Below are 20,680 nucleotides of genomic sequence, written 5' to 3' on the forward strand. Positions count from 1 at the left end.
CATGCCACCTCCAAAACACACATGCAAACTCATGCTCATCAATGCTCATTCTGTAGTACCAAATGCAGTAGACATTGCTGACCTCATCACCACCCAACTTCGATGCACATTTTATCACAGAGACATGTTTTACCCCCACCTCTTCGCACATCCTGTACTACTCCCGACAGGTTACAGCATGCAACTCAACAGTGCTACAACTGTTGACTAAAATCGAGGCCAACCTGTAAAGTCAATTATAACATTTATTGGAACGTAAAATACTATTTTGACTTGTGAGCGTGTTGCAATCCAGTTTTATGTGCAAGATTGTGCATTCTTGCCAGCTGGCAGCTACTGAAGACCCTCTTGACCTCTCCCAAACCCAGGACAGAGTTTACAAATATAAAGTACTCTCAGGACGGGGGTGGGACAGAACACCCAATTCCGGGACAGTCCCGACAAAGACTGGAAGTCTGGTCACTCTAAATAAGAGTCATTTTGGGAGGCGGATTAGAGAGAGAGTGACTAGGGGAGGGACCTCACCTCAGTGCACAGACTCAAAAGGGAGAAGGGGAGAGAGGGTGAGAGGAAAGAGAAAATACATTGCATACTACAGACATCGTGGCCCCCGAGTGAGAGGGGGTGGAAAGACAGGGAGGGAGTGTGAGACGGGGACAGTCTCAGAGAGAAACACAGAGATAGGGAGAGACAGAGCGGTAAAGAGAGACAAGGGCATAGAGAGCGACACACACAGGTAGACAGAGACAGACATGAAGAGACAGGAACACACACAAGCGCACACACACTCTTTCTCTCATAAAAAAAAACAACGGCACAAAGCACTGGGGGCTGTTTGGTAACGAGAGCATTTCTTGCCATCAGAAGTGTCATGGGAAGTGCCTTATTTCTTGTTTTATTCCAAGGTAACACGATTCATTGTATACACTGCCCGGGTTATACTTGGTCCTGTAAACTTGAGAAAGTGCTACAGAGGCAGGTGTGAGGAGGCTGGTGATGAGCCCAAGTGTGTAACCTGTGAGAGATCAAGTAAAATTGAGCAATTTGTGAGTACCGGCTCACCAGAAACAGCAGAGATGAGCCAAGCCTTAAATGTTTTAAACATTCCTGAAAAAAACACTGCTTTTGACAAGAAACAAACCAAAATCATGTCTGTATGGATGTTTCCGGGTTAGAGGAGTGCTGATCTCTAAGAACTAGAAATCCAATACACAGCCACAAACCCTTCCCATGCTCAAGACAGAATTCTGCCCCCAACCACCCCCTCCTATGGTGACTTCACAAATAAAGAATGACAAAAAGGGTGTAGAAAAAAAGAGAATAACCCATGTGGAAATGACATCACAACTCAAATGTAACTATGCAACATTGAGATGACACTGCAGTGACAATACACACCGTTTCATCAGGCTCAGAAAGGCGTCAGACATTTTAGACATTGCTTCTTTTAACCCTATTCAAAACATGTCCCTGTTGCTGCTTATAGCTTTCAATATTGTATAAAATGGATGACACCATGCAATCGCTTATGTTCAATCAAAAGAATATTTATTTATTGGCTAGTTATTGGTTTGTTTGAATTTCACATATTGGCAAACATCCAGCATAGGAAAGCAGGATAATATTAATCATTTTTAATAAATCGTATATACCAGGATAGAATGATAGTTTGAAGAGGATGAATTTGTCATCTCCAGCTTCTTTCATACTGCTCCGCAGACTTCTCTCAATTATTGTTATCCTTTATTCATTTCCCCACAAGCATTGTCAATGAAACGGAAACTCTGGTCTCCCTGAAGAGGGAACATGTGAAGTAAATGTTTTGGAAAATTGATTTGATCAGGACGCCATGTTTTCTCTTTGATGGAGAACCTCCTCTCGCGGAATGGCAAGGCATGTTCTCCCAGGATGGGACACCCACCTCTGTCGCCATGGACACCAAGTTTACTCATCACAGACGCCTTGTTCTCTGCGGAGGAATATTAAAGACAAAATGCAACCATTTTAGGATCAGTGAAGCAATGGCAGGAACACATCTTTATACTTTAACTACTTTTAGAATATTTCCATTCTAGTTCTGCATGTTAAGAAGAGCCTTGCCTTAAAAATATAAATGTATGTTTCTTGTGAATGAGGATAGTCAGTGCTCTAATACTTTGCTTATGCACACTATGGAATTGCGTTCCAATCCATTCTAGGCAAAATGTGTTGCAAATGCATTTCCTGCAACATCAGTACACCCAAGATTTTATAAGATACTTCGATAATCACATTTTATTGGCCACCCGGATAACGGAGATGAAGTCCATAGCTTCTCTGGAACGATGAACATACAGATATCCAGAGTAAGGACTGCATTATAAATCAACATGTGGAAAATTCTTGCAAGCTACTTCCCCTGGCGATTCTGCATAATTTGCATGGTTTTATAACATAATATGGGGACTTTGGCTAACTGTCTATTGAGACATAGACATAAAAGATATCCGTGAATATCATGTGACCTCTCCAGCATATCTGGAATCGAGCTTGCCCGCTCTAGTGTAGCGGCTCAGACATGGAGATGGACACAGGAACATTTCATTTCATGAGCGTCACAGAAGTGCGCACGTTGGAATGAAGGAACGAGAAAGAGGGCTGTGGATTGACATGAGGAACAGGGATGCAGATATCACTACTTGTAGCGCGAGATGCAATAAGCACATTCACACGAGCATGTCGTGTACACTCTGTGCTTAAGCTATAAGGGTGAATTCTACAGTCTTTGGCATTTTTGAATTACAGACATGGCTATGACCAAATTAAGAAATCTTGAAAGTTAGAATATATCAAAAAACATGTCAATGATATACATAGGTTTTCTTGAAGCTGCCGGAAGACGGTTAAGGGGACCGAAACATGTACCCGGAGTGGCATGATATACTGTGGTAGTCATTAAGGAGTTTTTTTATTTATTGAATGGGCTAAAATTAATGGATCATCAAATCAAAGATGATAAAATGAACAGCTGGATGAATAGACCGGAACATCACGCTAAGAGTGTTAACCCCCTATGCTAGGGTACTCTATGCATAACCTTGTACCCCATATGTGATTTCTTTAGGGAAAGTGCACATAGGTGTGCCAGTCATTGCTAGGTTTGCATGGCATGCACATGTACAGGCTTTACAGCTAAACTATCCCCCCCCGCATCAGAGGTACGAAGGTCCAGATTTTGCTGTTAGATCGATGATTTATCCAACATTGAACAGACTGACAAAAACTCCTTTAAACAACCATAGACACTGGATACAGACTATACTAAAAACCAATGTAACCCTTCAAGTGTCCTTAGTACCTGGGTATAAACACGAAAAGAGGGGTCTTGATTTGCTACAACATATATGGCATACATTACTTACCATAATTGTATTTCTGATGCTTGTATCTGCTTAGATTCACATGCTTTGGATAGGTCGACATCTAGTGGTTAGTGTGGAGTATTGCATTACTTGTTTTCGAAGTTCGAAAAGGGACGTCGACAGGGCGCGTCTGTAATACTATCCCTAGTGTGACATACACTGTACACATGGTTCTTCATGCGTCAAGGTCCTCAGATTGTTTGTTTCTGACAGGAGGGAGCATGAAATGTGTATGCGAGTACAGGAAGGTAAAGAAAGGTGTAAGATGTCTATGTTCTTTCAACTCCTAAGAGGAGAGGAAGGGTGGGCACATGTGAATCTAAGCAGAGACGCATCAGAAAGACAATTACAGGTATTTAATATTTGTCTTCTGAGGCTTGTGGATCTGCTTAGAATCACATGCGTTGCATAGACTAGTGAGCAGTACCTGGAGAAAGAGGTGGGTTTTAGATACAGCAGCAAAATGTCAGCACCGCTTACCCCACCTGAGAATCACTCCTTGTATGAGTATCCACACAGTAATGTTGCTTGAAAGTGTGAACTGAACTCCATGTTGTTGCTTTGCAAATGCCTCCAATGGCACATTTGCAATGAAAGCCAGAGTACCACCGGTACCTCGAGTTGAGTGTGTTCTGGGTTTAAATGGCAAACTGTTCTTGGACAGAGAGTAGCAGAATTGGTTCAATTTACAATCCATCTTGAAATCACTGATTTAGAAACAGGATCCCCCTTCTCTTCCTGCAGCTAAGGAGACAAAGAATTGATCTGTCTTCGTTAATGGCTTGGTCTCATCTAGATAGTAGATTACTGCCCTTCCCTCTCTGCCAGGTTTTTGCGGGTTTTGAAAGAACGCTGGAAGTTCTATTGACTGATTAATATGAAATTTGGAAATAAATTAACAGCACTATCTTTATGAAAGAGCTTGCAGTTCCCAGACTCTTCTTATTGAAGTGATGGCTATTATAAAAGCATTCTTATAGGTGAGGGCCTTAAGACTAACCTTGTGTATAGGCTCAAAGGGGGGCCCATAAGCTTAGAAAGGATTACATTTAAGTCCCACCCTAGGGGCGGTGTTGAAATTGGGTGATACAGTCTTTTGAACCCCTATATGAAAGCTTTAACCACGGAAACCCTCCAACAAGATACATTGCTGTGTGAGGTGTCCTCCTGGCTGCTCCCCCCTCACAGCGCCAAGATACCCTTGGGTGACCGAGCGCTTAATAAATACTATTAAGGTATGCTGAGAACGCGGCTAGATGGACTTTAAGAGAGTTAAACACTAACCCCGATTCCAATAAATACAGCAGGTAGTGTATTATATTAGAAGGTGAACAGCCAATGGGGTTGACATTACTTGCAACATAACACAAAGTGTTTCCACTTGTTGAAATTACAATGCCTTGTGTTCGGTTTACGTGCTTCCTTTAAGATGTCCATGCATCTTTGAGGTAAGTTTAAATGTCCAAGCTCTATGACCTCAGGAGCAAAGCAGCCACATTCAGTGCTTGAGGCTGTGGATGGAGGTTTGACCCCCGATGCTGGGACATGTTGAAAGAGATCTGCAGTTTGACTGGTGGGAGAAGGGACATTTTGAGCAGGTGTGAGAACCATGTTTGATGTGCCCACATTGGAGCTATTAGGATCATTTTGAGATGTTCCTGGTGCATCTTGTGAACTATTTTGTTGAGAAGAAGTGTTGGGGTGGGGGGAAAGCGTACACACATTTTCCAGACCAACTGATCTACAGTGCGTTCCCCTTGGACTCCGTTTGGGGAAACCTGGATGCGCAATCGTGGCATTTTGCATTCTCTTGTGTTGTGAAGAGATCCATGTCTGGATGCCCCCAGTCTTTGAAGACGTTGTGTTGAATGTTTGAGTGCAACTCCCATTCATGTTCAGTGGGAAGCTACATGTTTCTGCTTAACACGTCTACTAGACAGTTGCGTTCCCCTGGAACATGTTGTAATAGGAGGAAGATGCTCTTGTTGAGAGGCAAATTCCAAATCGTCTAAGCAAGTTTGGACAGACTTGGAGAGTGTGTTCCTCCCTGTTTATGTAAAACATGGCTGTTGTGCTGTTCGTGAGGACTAAAACGGTCTTCCCTGACAGTTGGTGTTGAAATACTTGAAGGGCTTTGAACACCACTAACGATTCTAGAAGGTTGATATGCTGTTTTGACATCAATTGTGTCCACACGATGTGCACTGTCTGATGGAGATAATGTGCTCCCCACCCTGAACGTGATGCGTCTGTTGTTAGAGTGGCTTCCACTGCAGGGTTGAGAAAGTTTGCCCTTTAATCATTTTTCTATGGACCACCACTGCAGAGCCTGGACTACAGCTTGCGAAACGACCCCAAGATCGTCCCAGGGACTATTTGCTTGAAACCTATGGTTCGGCAGCCACTCTTGTATTGGACGCATGTGCAACTTTGCGTGTGGCACTAGAAAGATACAGGACGCCATCATTACAAGGCGGCGCATTGCCTTTCGAACAGTTATCTGACGACCGGCTGTATAATGAGGACATTGAAGCAGTATGTTTTGGACCCTCTAGTTGGAGGGAAAGACTAAGGAGTCTTCGGTTTGAATTATTGCACCCAGGAACTCTTATTTGGCTGGGGACGAGACTTGACTTCTTCTCATCGTTTGAAAACCCCAACTGAAATACAAGGTGCATTGGGTCCAGAGTGTGCTGCAGACATATCTGTGGTGTTCCTCCTGTTATGAGCCAGTCGTCTAGATAAGGGTACACTGGGATGGATTGCCTGTGTAAGTGAGCTGCCACCACTGCCAGTACTTTTGTGAATACCTGAGGTGCTGAGGCAATGCTGAAGGGTAGCACTTTGAACTGGTAGTGAGTGGACCCTACCTTATGTGGTTTGACATATCTGTTTGCTGGACGCAGGTCTAACACAGGGTGCATAGTTGAGTCCTCCTTTGGTACAAGGAAGTACACTGAATACATACTCTTTTTTACCTCGTGTAAGGGATCCAGCTCTATTGCTCCTTTTTCAAAAGAAACTATTTCTGTCTGGAGTATCAACTGATGCTCTTGCGACATCTGGATCTTGGCAGATGGCAGCACGTTTTTTTCAGAAATTTTATGGAGTAGTCTTTGGACATGGTTGACAGCACCCACTGGTCTGTTGTGATTCCCTCCCATGCGTAGGCGAATTGTGAAATGCAACCCCCTACTGAGGAACCATGGGAGGGAACCTGAATGTATTTGTCATTGCTTACAAGGGGCTGAAGAGCCTCTGAGGCTGCACTTCTACCCCAGACTTCCCCCTCCTACCCCCCCCCATCTATAACACCTTTGAAAGGAGGACTGAAAGGGTGTTGTCTGTGCCTAAGATGAGTACCACGGGGAAAATGTAGACCCATGCCCAAAATGGGATTGCGATGTTCTTGGATACGGAATCTAATTGTTCTTGAATAATATCCCATTGGGCTCTATTGTAGCTGGCAATTACTGTTGTGTTGTTTGCTATTCTAGTTTGGTATCCCGCCGAGGGTGCAATCTTTTTATCTAAAGCATAGAGCTATATCCGGGGGAGCTTCCGCTGTTGACAACGGCTATCAGCTCTCTCCATGTTGGTGACAACCATGGAATCAACCATGGAATCTAGTTTTAAATGCCCCCTAATTCACAATGTCTGAAGGTGTTGGTTTAAAGCTTTTTTCAATTCTAGGATGGACAGCTCTAGTGAGTGGGTGAGTTGTTAAAGATGGTAAAACCTGTTTTTTTATTGATTGTAATAAAGGGTTATATTGCCCCACAGACTCTTCATCTACGCATCTTCTTCAAATTCGTGAGTTTGAATTTTAAAGGGGTCTGTGGCTTTTTAAGCAGATCATTGAGTAAGATTTGGTCAACTATGGGTGAGTTTGCAACGGGTTCATCTGGGACATCGGGTGATTACTGTAAGTAATCATCTGGGTCATTGTACATTGATCCTCAATGAAAACATCACCATCAATATTATTGACACTATGTGAATGTGTTTGTGACACTCTCTACCATGGGTGTTTTTACTGGGGGTTCTCTTGCTCTCATGGAAACATACATTTCTTTGATGGGGTGTTTTTCAAGAAAGTCAACAAAGGAAGACACCCTGACCATGGTTTCTTCAAAACGTTGTTTGGTCCATGTGCCTGTTTTGGGGGTTTTATGTAAAGGAAACACTATTGCCTGTGGATTAACATTGTGGGAATCCTCATGTAAAGCATCAGATAGGCCTGATGAAGCCTTGTATTGTGTGGTCTTCGAAACGCTTTCTGTTGGTTTCAACAGTGGTTTTGGTGTACCGACAATGGTTTCAGTGCCTGCTTCGGTGCGAGCATATGTCAAACCGTGATAGTTCAGGGTTTTAGGCACGGTAACCGTTATGCCCGGTGTCCGTTTATTCTTCGAGTCATGCGCCCAACCTGAGGGTCTAGGCGCAGCGTACGTCTGACGCATCGAGTCAGTAGCACTGGAAATGCTGTTTGGTACCGGGGGGTCAACCTTTGAGGGTTTTGTTGAGGTGTTGCTGGGAGTTGTGTGTTTAACGTGCTTGTGTGTACCCCGTGTTTGTGTCTGAGTGCTTTTGTCACCAGGTGTTGCCTCCACAGCAGAGCGCTGAGCTGGGGACGAGCATGCAGGAGTCTGCCGACTCCTACACAGTGTCTTCGGCATCACTAAAGGCGCCGTAGCTGCCGGTTCTCCCTCTGACTCCTCTGCTCTGGTGGGGCAATCTGACCAGGCCTCAGCCTGCATGCCAAGCCAAAAACAAGTAATTCAATACTCTGCACTAACCACTAGATGTCAGCCTATTGCAGAGAATCCTACGGATCACCAACTAAAACCCTATATAGAGTCTTGTCCCAGGTGGCCAGGAGGGCAGCTGCTTCCTGATCCCAATCCTGGGGGTGTTGTACTGTGGGAGGATCACCTGGGTGGAGACCAGGCCTAGGGAAGTGGGGAGATTGTGCAAGGTGAGACACAGTATTTTTCCTTTGAGAGGAACATTAGTGATCCAGACACACAGGAGTAATTGGCCCATTGCCATTTTTATACATCTCAATCGTCTATTGAAGATTGTAAGGAACTCATGGTGGCAACAGTAAAGACAGACACAAGTGAATATGCTTCAAGGGTGTTTATTTTAACAGTATGCAGGTTGGAAAAACGCCTAATCTAACCTAAAGCTAAGATGGGAGCAAGCTTTGACCATCAAATTAATAATAAGGCAGTCCTTGTGAAGTCTGGGCAAAACAAAAGGGCCTATACTACACAACCTATTGCCAGTCCTTGCAACTAATATAGAAAGAGTGTGGGATAAGAGCTACAATAAAGAAAAGAAGTGTTCTCAAATGATAGTCAGCATGTGCTAGCCAGGGGACACCCTTCCCCACGTTTTGAGCACGGGATAAGGTGGCACTTCTGAGCACAGCACAAACTCGAGCTTTCCCCAGCATGAGTTGACAGTTCTGCTTTCAAGCTATCAGGCTTTTCCGATGGTCTCTTGGCACAAAAGCCCCCTTCCTTCGAGGACCTGATGTATTGCACAAACTTAAATTTCCTTTCAAACGATCGTTAGGGGAGAGTGGTTCACCCCTGAGTCCCCCTCTTCAGTGCGAAGATGTCTCTCGATTTTCAGCCTCCCTCAGTCGGGTTCACTGTGGCTATTGCTTTACTCATTTTCTCCTTTAATATTCTCCAGTCTTTTAGGTGACAACTTCACCTATGGATCTCCCTCGGCCAGGCTCAGATCCCTTCTTGACTGTTCGCCTCCCTCTGTTAGGACAACACTTGTTCCTATTGTATTCACAGGCCTTAATGTCTTTTTAAACAACACTCCGTGGATATTTCACCGCCTTCCTCAGTCGGGTTCACTACGGCCAATCACACAGAGTTCCTTCTACCTTCTTTCTGCTTTGCTGGTCAAAGACTTTCGACTGTACAGAGAATTTGACAAGACCCCTGTATGACTACTTTGACCCCTCTGGTTAAATCCCCCCTAAGACCTTCTGGTATAGGTAGTTCGGGATTTACCAGTGTCTCGAGTGAGCATTCACGTGGTGCTGGACCCCTCTTGTAGCTGGTTTTCCCTTAACGTTAAATGTTCTTTGAACTTACCTTCTTTAGCCACTTTGCAACTTTCATTCAACACAGTTCGGTTTCTTATTTGCTCTCCTCTCGACTCACCGACTGTGATGAATTGCTTGGCTTCTTTGGCATCCGGAGTAAAGGACGGTACCATGGTAGCAGGCCCCTCTCGCTGTCCTGCTTAGGTAGGCTCTGTGTACTGTTGACATCTGCCGCCACACACAATAGCTAGTTTCCGCTGCCTTATAGTTCTGTGGAGGGAGGTTTTGCGGGTCTGAATTGGAAAGGGCAAGGTCGCTTCTCTCCTTGTTGCCCCTTCGATGTTCGCCGCCTTTCTCCTCCTCTTGAATTACCGTGCTGCAATAGCTGTTTCATTGTGCGGTCACCCTTGCTCGTACTCTGCTCTTGTGCTCCACATTTTATCCCTGTGGGAAAGGGCCATCAGGTGTGTGTGTGTGTGTTTCTGGTCAATTGCCTGACTTTGCCTGACCCTTGTGTTGGGACATGTTAGATAAACGGCTCTGGTGTTAGTCCATTGTCTTTCGTAGTGTGTGAAAGAGTTTGTGTCAGAAAAGGGGGGGCAGTGTTTCGGGACATCCTACGTGGTAGGATGGGGAAAGGTGTTGAAGGAAGGGGGTTACCGCATCTCACCCATCGGTGTCCCACTCCCCGGGGACACCTGGAGGACAGATCCCAGGGACTAGCTAGGGAGACGCCTTCAGGTTTTTCACAGGATGAAAAGGTAAAATCTGAAGGAGTAATTCCACTTCGTGTTCAACCCAAGCCCATCTGAGGGACATAAAAGGCTGCAGCTTTTTTGCCCCTTTTGTTCCCCAAAGGACTAAATCCCATAATTCTTCTCTTCATAATATCTGGGGAAGAAAGTCCATTTAAATCCATGTGAAGAATTATAGAAATTGAATTTTCTAAAAATAAACTAGAAGTCCCAGAATCCCTCAGGACTGAGAAGAAGAGGGCTGAAGAGGCAGGCAGGTGTCCAGTTCAGGCAGGCAAGCCTAATGGTTCTAAACAAGGTTAGGGAATTATTCCTGAGGGCCTATACCTGAAACCAATTAGCCCATCTGAGGGGCATAAAAGGCTGCAGCAGGGAGGACCAGTAGAAAGAAGCTGGGGCAGGAGCTGGATGGTCGGCAGTAGCAGAAGTAGAAGTAGAAGAAGCGGAGCATGCAGTCAGCAGTTCACAAGGAAGTGTGACCACAACAGGGACGCTGGACTAGAGAGGAGGCAGATTTCACCTGCAGAGTTGGTCCTGTGCTTGCAGACCTTATATAGCTCCGATAACACTGGAAGGGAGTGCATGCAAATGGCAGTCTTTCAAGGTGCGCCTTATTGCTGTGAATGCAGAGCTGAAGTTGCCGTGATTCCCAAGGCCCGTGTGCATAAGCAAGCCGAGGGAAACTGATGCGTAGGAGTCTCTCCATTGATGAGGCCGGATCGGAGACACCCGTGCAGCAGAGGGGTGTGGATCCCGAGAGAGCCCACAGAAGTAGCAGGAGAAGAAGCACAGTCGGGAAGCAGCAGCAGCCAGCAATCGTATTTAGGAGTCTGAAAGAGAAGCTCCATACTTCCAAACAGAAGAATTTCCTTGCCAGTAACTGCAACCAACTTTAATTGTACTTGTGCTGTCATCTAAGTGAGTGAATGTTAACCACATAACTGGGAGGTCTTTTCTTAAGGGGAAAGTCACATGCGCTGATATAGAAAGTTTGCTTATAGTGACAGCCTTTCTTTCCCTAAAATCAGTATTACTTTGTTGCTGGGTGGTCGCGTGTCTCCAGTTAATACGCAGAACGTCATTGGCAGCCTGACTCAAATAAAACAGACTTTCCTAAAGTGTTGCAAACAACATTTTCAAAGCCCGCACATGAGACAATGTTTCCAATACCTTGGAGACTGAGTGCTGACCGAAAGATGGGAACGAGTCTCCCCTTTAAAGTGGCAGTTCGAGAGGGAAATTAAATAGTGTGTGCCTTATTTCATTTCTAGATTAACATATATATCATGCAACACATTAAAACCTGAAGTAGCAGTTGTAGAAAAAGTTGAGGCTGAAGCCAGAGCAAGTATTACCCAAGCCTATAGAGCGAACTCTATGGAAGTAAAAACCTTCTCTCCAAAGAATGATACACCACTGTTCTGAAGTTGTTATCCTCATCTGCCCTAAACATTGTGCTCCTATCTTTTATTTGTTTATTCGATAATGTGGTGCATGAGGTTAGGGCAAATTCAGCCTCTTTGAATGAAATTCGTACTCTTCTATTGGCTTCAAGAATACAGGCTTTCGAATCCCCGAACGACTTGTCCTCGGGCTGCGGTGCTAAGGAGGTGGCCCAGGTGCCAATCCTTTCACCCAATTCCCCTCAAAGAAGCTCTAAATCGCCTGGTGACAAAGCCTCCATTATCATTATGGATAGTGAACCAACCACCTCGGCAAAACATCGGTTTTCAAGCAACAAGAAAAAAAACAAAAATCATCAAGGGGTCCTCCCGCCATAGGAACCAAGGGTTGAGGAAATACCAGAGAACCCTATTTTGGGATGAGAGTTTCCATTCTGGATATGGCAATTTCCAGAAACAGACAGCACTCGACTTCTAAAAAAGGTGTTACTCGGTCGCCTCCTAAATCCTTAGTCCGGGAATGTGGAAAAACGAAACCAGTGACCAAATTGATTCCTACCAACGTAGTGGAAAATGGACCATCTGTAATACACAACGGCACGGTCCGGCAGCCAGGACCGAGGAAAAAAACGGAAGGGAACTTTCGAAAAAGCTCCTCAATTAGAGCTAAGGCAAGAGACCACTATGCCTATCGGGGTATCTTGAAATCCTCAACAAATCCAGGTGGGCGCTCTCATTCCATCCTTCGTTCTACTGCTAACTGCAATGAGAAAGAAGGACCCGTGAGATTTTCAGAGGCTTATAAATCTACATCTCATCCAAACACCGCAGCATCCACTTTTAAGGATGATGCTTCTTCTGCAATATTCAGAACTGGTCAATCCCCAACTCACTAGGATTCTACGCAAGGGCTGTATGAGAACTAGAAATCTAGGCGAAGTGATCCTGGTTAAGTTGATTTCTCAGCCAGCCCCCTGACTCCGCTGTACTTGGATTCAGTTCTCGGGATGACTGGTCTATTCCATTAAGTAGAAAGGCTGCTGTCGCTCCTCTCTTCTATTCCGGAATTGTCGTCGATATTATCGTCAGATATTACATTTATTCATCTTTTTGACAGAAGTCAGTTGGGTAGATGTGAGGTTTACTTCCATTCGAAGTTGATAGAAACCCTGGTATTCCAACATCAGGAGGACTTTTTTCTTAATGGATTTGATTGCTACTAAAAAAAACAGCTATTCTGGAGGGCGCACACAAACACAATCTGTCGATAAAATGTCACTTTGAATATGATCGTCAGTGGCGCTTGCATAGGCTCCGGCCTGGCGCTGGTTGGGGATGGCTTCCAGACACCTTGCCACCCGTCCCAGCTGTCAGACCCGGATCCTAGGACTTCAATCTTATGCTGGAATACTCGGGGACATCAATCATGTTTACATGCGCATCACTCTTCTTCTTGGGTTGATTTTGATATCATAATGTTGCAAGAAACCTGGCTCTTAGAAATGCCAGGTATTGACAGTCGAATGACATGCATTAATTACCGTAATAGCATTTCTGATGATTGTATCTGCTTAGATTCACATGCTGTGCATATGGTCCGACATCCAGTGGTAACCACAGAGTATTGCATCATGTATTTCGGGGACGTCGGCATAGGCATGTCTGTAACACTATCCCTATCGTGATGTGTAGTCTACCCAAAATCCCTCACGCGCTGAGGTCCCTCTGATTGTATTTTCTCTGCCATGAGGGAGCCCAAGGCTATAGTGAGTGAGTACATAAAGAGAGAAAGTAGTAAGACGTCTATGTTCCTTCCACCCCAAGCGGGGAGGTAGGGAGGGCGCATGTGAATCTAAGCAGATACAATCATCAGAAATGCTATTACGGTAAGTAATGCATGTCTTCTGATGCTTGTTAATCTGCTTAGAATCACATGCTGTGCATAGACTAGCGAGCAGTACCCGGAGTTGGAGGTGGGTTGTGAGAAGGAACAGTAGAGAAAAGATGTCTTACTGCTTGTCCCACCTGAGAAAAAGACCTAGAATGAGTGTCTAGGCAATAGTGTTTTGTAAAGGTGTGTACAGAACTCCAGGTTGTCGCTTTGCAAATGGACTCTAGGGGAACATTTGCAATGAATGCTATGGATGCCCCAGTGCCCCAAGTAGAATGTGCTCTAGGCTTGAAGGGCAGTTCTCTCTTAGCAAGAGTGTAACATAGTGTGATGCATTTGACAATCCACCTTGAGATAGCTGATTTAGAGACAGGATCCCCCTCTCTACCAGCTGCCACTGACTCAAAAAACTGGTTTGTTTTCCTCAGTGGTTTAGTTCTTTCCAGGTAGAACATGACTGCCCTGCGCACATCTAGTGTGTGTAGGCTTCTTTCGGCCATGCTAGTGGGATTCTAGAAAAAGGTAGGTAGTTCAATCGATTGGTTCACATGGAACTTCGAGATACATTTAGGCGTGAATCTCAGATGAGTGCGCAGAACTACCTTATCCCCGTGGACTGTAACAAAGGGGTCTAGCACAGAAAGGGCCTGTAGGTCGCTAACCCTTCTGATAGAAGTGATAGCCACTAGGAAGGCCGTCATATAAGTAAGGTCTTTTAGACTTGCGTTATGCATTGGCTCAAAGGGAGCTCCCATGAGCCTGGTTAAAACCACATTTAGATCCCATCCAGGAGCTGGGTGAGAAATGGGAGGATAAATACTCTTAACCCCTTCCATGAAGGCCTTAATCACCAGTATTTTCCACCACGACACCTTTTGTTGTGATGTGGTGTAGGCTGAAAGAGCAGCCAGATGAACCTTCAGGGAATTGAAGACCAACCCTGTGTCCAACAAATGGGTTAGGTACAGCACAATGTGTGTGGGTGAGCAATCGATGGGATTGACGCCCTTGGTATTACACCAGATAACAAAACTTTTCCATTTGCTGGCATAGCAATAACGAATGTTAGGTTTTCTGGCTTCCCCGAGTATGTCCATGCACCTCTGAGGGAGCGGTAGATGTCCAAACTCTATGACCTGAGGAGCCAGGCTGCTAAGTTCAGAGTTTGTGGGCATGGGTGTAGGGTCTCTCCCCTGCCCTGAGACAACATGTTGTACGGGCAGGATAGTTTTACTGGTGGGGAGAGGGACATTTCCATTAGATGAGCGAACCAGGGTTGGCGGGCCCACATGGGGGCCAACAGTATCATGGTAAGTGGTTCCTGGTGCATCTTGTGCACTATCCTGTTGAGAAGGGGAGTCGGGGGGGGTGGGGGGGAAAGCGTAGACAAATTTACCTGACCATGTTATCCAGAGACCGTTCCCCTTGGAGCGGTTCTGGAGGTACCTGGAGGCGTAGTCTTGGCATTGGGCGTTCTCCTGAGTCGCGAACAGGTTGATCTCTGGGAAGCCCCATTCTGCGAAGACGTTGGACACGATGTCTTCGTGCAGACGCCATTCATATTCTATGGGCAGAGGGAAATCTCTGCTGAGCACGTCTGCCAGAAGATTGAGTTCCCCTGCAACATGTTGGGACAACAGAAACATCTTGTGTTTGAGAGCCCACATCCAAATGTTTTGGGACAGCTTGGATAGCCCTGGAGAGTGAGTGCCCCCCTGTTTGTTCAGGTAATTCATGGCTGTAGTGCTGTCTGTAAGATTCAGCACTGTCTTCCCTTGTAGTTGCATCTGAAAAGCCTTTAATGCCTTGGACACCGCTAATAGCTCCAGTAAGTTTATATGATTGGACGCTACTCGTGGGGACCACACACCATGCGCTGTCTGCTGAAGCAGGTGAGCCCCCCCACCCCATGAGAGATGAGTCTGTCGTGAGAGTGGCTTCCACTGCAGGGGTGGTGAAGGTTTTGCCCTTCAGAAGGTTTTCCCTTGACCACCACTGCAGAGAGAACGAGGGCTGGCGAGACAACTACCAGATCTTCCCATTGTCCGCTGGCCTAACACCACTGGCTGTTGAGCCACTCTTGCATGGGACGCATGCACAGCCGTGCGTGGGGAACCAAGTATATGCATGACACCATCATTCCTAGCGAACGCATGGCTTTGCAAACCATCACCTCCTGACTGGCTACATATTGAGGGATCTGAAAAAGCATGTTCTGAACCCTCTCGGAGGGGAAGACGAGGCCGTCTTTCGTCCGGATTAGAGCTCCCAGAAATTGTTTTATTTTACTGGGGACTAAACTGGATTTTTTCTCGTTGATAGAGAAACTCAGACTGAACAGAAGGTCTACGGTCTTTTGGGTGTTCAAAAAGCATGTGTCGTACGCATCCCCTGTTATGAGCCAGTCTTCGAGGTAAGGGTAAACTGGGACGGACAGTCTGCGCAGGTGTGCTGCTGCTACTGGCAGGACTTTAGTAAACACCCTTGGCGCCGAAGCGATGCCGAAGGGCAGCACTTTGAATTGGTAATGCCTGTCCTCTATCATGAACCTTAGATATTTCCTGTGCGCTGGCAACATTGAAATATGAAAGTATGCATCTTTCATGTCCAATCTTGCCATGTAGTCCCCCTGTTTCAACGGTTTAGGACGATTTTCCCGAATAAAAATGGTCGCAATGACCAAAAGTTCTAATAGTGCTACCACCAAAGGTTCGAACACCAAAAGTTCGAACCTTTGGTGGTAGCATTGTAAAAAAAAAAAAAAAAAAGAAAACAGGGTCTGCGGGGGTGTCCCCCGCATCGCCCCACTCACTATACTTTATGGTATAGTGAGCGGGGGCTGCGGGGGACACCCCGCAGCCTTCCGTTTAAAAAAAAAAAAGAAAAAAGAAAAGGACCCTGCACCGCCGGTTCCCGATCACAGATGTTAAAAGGGAATTGGCGCTGCAGGAACCCAGCGTGAAGATGAAGGTAAGTGGGGTTTGTTTATGTTGGGGGTGTGGGTGTGCTGAGGGTGTGGTTGTGAGAATGTATGCGTGTTCGCATGAGAAACGTGCAAACTTTTGGTAGTTCGCACCTTTCTCATGCAGACGTTTTGCCCGCGGGCAAATCACTTGGATTCGTTTCAACAGTGGGATCACCTCCTGTAGCGTTACCATGCGAAACCTCTGAGGTTTTATGCACTTGTTCGCTGGGCGCAAGTCTAGAACTGGGTGCATGGTGAGGTCCTTTTTGGGGTACAAGGAAGTACACTGAATAAATACCCTTGTTTACCTGAAGAATAGGGACGGCTTCTATGGCGTCCTTTCCCAGCAGCGCTTCCACCTCTTGATTCAGGATCTCCAGATGGTCCGGTGAGAGGCGCCGTGAGCGCAGTGGTCTGAATTGTGGAGGTTGGCCGAATTCCACGCAGTACCCGTGGGCGACCATCTTTATGACCCATTGGTCTGAAGTTATCCCCTCCCATGCCCTGAGGAAAGATGTTTAGCACCCCCCGACATGGGAGGTGTTAGGGAGAATTCTCTGTTTAGGCTGAATTTCCTAACCTAGTGAGTCCCCCAGCAGCTTTGCTGGGTTTTTGGGGTTTATTTCTCCTGCCAAGAGTGAGACTCTTTTTATCCCACTCTTGGACATGATTTGAGGTGTTCCTTTGACTATGTTTGTGTTTTATGGGCTTTGGGGTCTTTTACTCCATAGGGTTTCATGTGGTTTTGCTATGTGTGTTACAAAGCGCCCTCCGTGCAGTAACACAGGGATGTCATAGTGGCTCCCAAACAGACTCCATACCCTGGGACTGACTACTGTCTCCCAGGGCATGTAAAGTCACCATTGGCTTTACTAGTCCCAAATGACCAACAGAACCAGTACAAACCATCCTATTGTGGACGTACTGGTAGGGGCAATTCGATTGCCCCTGGGTCTGTTGTTCGAGGGGGTACTGTCCCGTCCCCCCTCATCGAGTTTTGGCTGGTGGCAGTGGATACTACTCTTTATATTCGACCGCGAATATATTCCTATGGGATTTTCCCATTGTTCGAGACTAATACTTTTTTACATAGCCTCTAACAAACCACCGTTTTTTTTATTTAATATTAATTCACCGGTTGGTATTTTTTGCCAGAACTCTGTTTTAAAATGGCGTTTGTGTTCGCCTCTGTAACTCCAAACCAAAGGTCAAGCCCTTTGTTCCACTTTTAGCAGGCTTCTACACAGAAGCCCTCCAAAGTGGTGCCACTCTGTCTGGGTACCACAGGGGTTGTGGGAGGGGGTTTAGGCACCCTGGACTGAGTTGCATCGGCAACTCAAGTCGCACTCTTGTGTGATTGGCCCAAGTGGTGAGCATGTTTGATTGACAGCTAAGCTGTGTGAATGGGGGTTTTCTGCATAAAAGCAGGGCTTTGGGGACTGGAACTTCAGACAACACCACAGGACCAAAGAATCCAAAGAGGGAGAAGCTAAGCCGACCTGCAACGACGACACCATCGGTGGAGCCCTCCTGAACCGACTCACCACTTCTTCCAACGACAGAGGAGATCTTCAATCCGAAGAGTCTTCTTCCTTTGACTGGTGAGGATAACCAGTTTGCCCGCCTTTTCGTCTGCCTGGAACCCCTCATGGCCGCCTTGCCAGTGCCCAGCACCCCGGCAACCGGGATACCACGTTTGCACCACTACCGCGAAAAAGGGTAGTACCTTTTCACCGGAGAACTCCGCGGCTGGCTTCTTCCCAGGCAGTGCAACGACCTTCAGCTTTCACCCAAGTCGAGATCTTCTCTTCATCTGGACATCGCCACGACTTGCACCCGCTGCCAGGAACAACTACCACCGCTGGAGGATTCTCTCCACTTTCAAGGTACTTTGTCCGCCTAGCCTCCCTCGCTCCGGTTTGTGTGGGGTGTCTCTTAAATCCTCAACTTACCACTTGGGTTGGCCATAGGCTGACTAACTGAACTTTTCTGAATTGAACTCATTCCTTTTCGAACTCTCTGCAAGACTTTACCAGCCTTTTAAACTGCGTGATCTTGGGCACATTTGTGTCTTACTCTCTCCAAGAGGGAGCTGAGCCTCTAAACTTTTTGCTCATCAGTAGACTTTGACTTTCCTGCCTTGCTACGAACTTCTAAAGTGTTGTGTTGCGTGCTGTTCTAATTTCTGCCTTTTCCCTCCCTTTTTTGATAACTTATTGGAGTGCCATATTTAGTTAAGCGCTCACCTCTGTCTGAAAATAAGTGGTGTTAACTAAGACTTGTCTGATAAGGACTAAGGGAGGTGTATATATTTCTAAGTGACTGTGTTTGGAACTTGCTTGACATATTAGTGTTAGTGTATTTTACAAGTGTGTTTTTAAATAAATAATTATATACTTTATACCTAAGCTCTGGTCAGTGTTTGCTTGTGCTACTGTATCCTTATACCTAATGAGTATACTCTATATACTGTCTAACTCTTCTTGAGAGAAGTCTGGCTGCTCAGCCACAGCTACCAGGTAAAACTGGGTAGTACAGACTGCTACCAATTGGGTTTACTGCCAACACCTGTAGTCCTAAGCCTTTTGCAGTGGTCCCTAAGGGAACTGCACAGATTTCTGCCTAACACTGGTGTATAGCGGTGGGATTTGTATTGAGTATACATTCTAGTGTGCCTATAGATACCTTAGTGCAACTAACCACAAAGCTTAACACTAAAAAGTTTATTTTCTGAAAAAACCTGTCTACTATGGAAACTTATAGTCAAGAGTCCCTTGCTACAAAAACTACTGATTGTCTAAGAGTTCTCTGTCAGCATAAAAATCTCCTGACTAAAGGCAAGAAAATGGAGCTAATAGAAAGGTTGTTAGCAAACCAAAGTCTGGATGGTGGTTCAGAGGAACCTACCACTCCAGCAAATGTAGATACCAGTAATGATATTGATATTGATCAAAGTATTGATAACCTTGAGTCAGAGCCAGAAGAGGAGGGTGAGGCGGGTGAAACTGTCCCCCTAGGCCTCTGTCTGCTCTGCCAGCTGTACCTACTTGACCCTTACCAGGTCCCACATGTAATCCTGCATATTTTGAACTAGAAAAAATGAAGCTTGAATTAGAATTCAAAAGAATTAATGCTCAAACAGAACAACGGCACCAAGAACTAAGGCTCAGAGAAATGGAGCTTAACCATGCACTTGAAATGAAAAAAATTGTCTGTTGAGAATGCTTCTCTCTCTGGCTCCTCTAGAAGTTCCAGTCCCAAAAAACCACAGATGCCAAAGGAGTTGATTGGTATGTATGAGCCTAAATTGGATGTGTTGGATTGGTTGAGTTTGTTTGAATATAATCATGGGCTCCAGGACATCACAGGTAATGCTTTACTTACCTGGTTGTTCTCTAGGCTTCCCCCTGTTGCAACTGATGCAGTAATGGAGTTGGGGGAGGAGGATAGAAAGGATTATGAATGTGTGAAGCTAGCTTTAATAGCTAGATTTGGGAAGACCCCTTCCCAGTATCTTAAGAGCTTTAGAACCTCAAAAAGCATGATGGTACCCCTTGGGCTACCTGGGTGAGTGAAGGGTTGAAAAACCGAGGGATGGATTAAGGGTTACAAGGTGAACACTTATGAGGGAATGAAGAATCTTTTTATGTTGGAGTCAATTTATGATGCCTGCTCTCCTGAGCTCAGACAGCACTTGGCTGATTCAAAGGAATTAGATTCCAGAAAACGAGCTAAGGCTGCTGACTTGTGGGTTGCCAACAGGGCTACTCACAAGGATTCTGAGGCTACTCAGAAGAAGGATGAGGGGAAACAGCCTAAAAAGGACTCCAAAGAGAATTCTAATAATTCCAATCCCAAAGAGGGCCCCAAACAGAACCATAAGGGTAAGCAACAAGGGAAACCTAGTGTACCTTCTGGTGTCAAACCAGAAGGAGGTCAGAACAAGCCACCATTCCAGAAAGCATTTAGTAAATGTTTTGTTTGTGGTTCTACTGACCATGTGAAAGGAGATCCCAGATGTAAGGGTAAACCTTCAGGGGTCCAGCTTGTCTCCTTAGCCTTCGCTCCAGAGGAAGAAGTACAAATGGCAAGTGGAAACATTCTACTACTGGCTGATGAACCCATTGGAGTCTCAGCCAGTGTTTCTTTAGTGTCTCTGGGTTTGTGGGAACAACAGAATTTAGATGTCTAT

The 20,680-nt window shown here is 45.6% G+C and overlaps 1 protein-coding gene across 1 annotated transcript in view; it reads right to left on the reverse strand.

Moving 5' to 3' along the window:
* Positions 1-1,526: 1,526 nt before the first annotated feature.
* LOC138521890 (E3 ubiquitin-protein ligase TRIM39-like) overlaps positions 1,527-20,680 on the reverse strand; it is a 118,827-nt gene continuing 99,673 nt past the window's right edge. Inside the window, exon 6 of the mRNA XM_069635053.1 lies at positions 1,527-1,969. Within this exon, the coding sequence (XP_069491154.1) occupies positions 1,737-1,969 (233 nt within the window). The 3' untranslated portion in view covers positions 1,527-1,736. The remainder of the gene's footprint in view (positions 1,970-20,680) is intronic.

The sequence above is a fragment of the Ambystoma mexicanum genome, chromosome 13 (assembly GCF_040938575.1).
Source record: "Ambystoma mexicanum isolate Mex_15411 chromosome 13, UKY_AmexF1_1, whole genome shotgun sequence".
Classification (NCBI taxonomy): Eukaryota; Metazoa; Chordata; class Amphibia; order Caudata; family Ambystomatidae; genus Ambystoma; species Ambystoma mexicanum.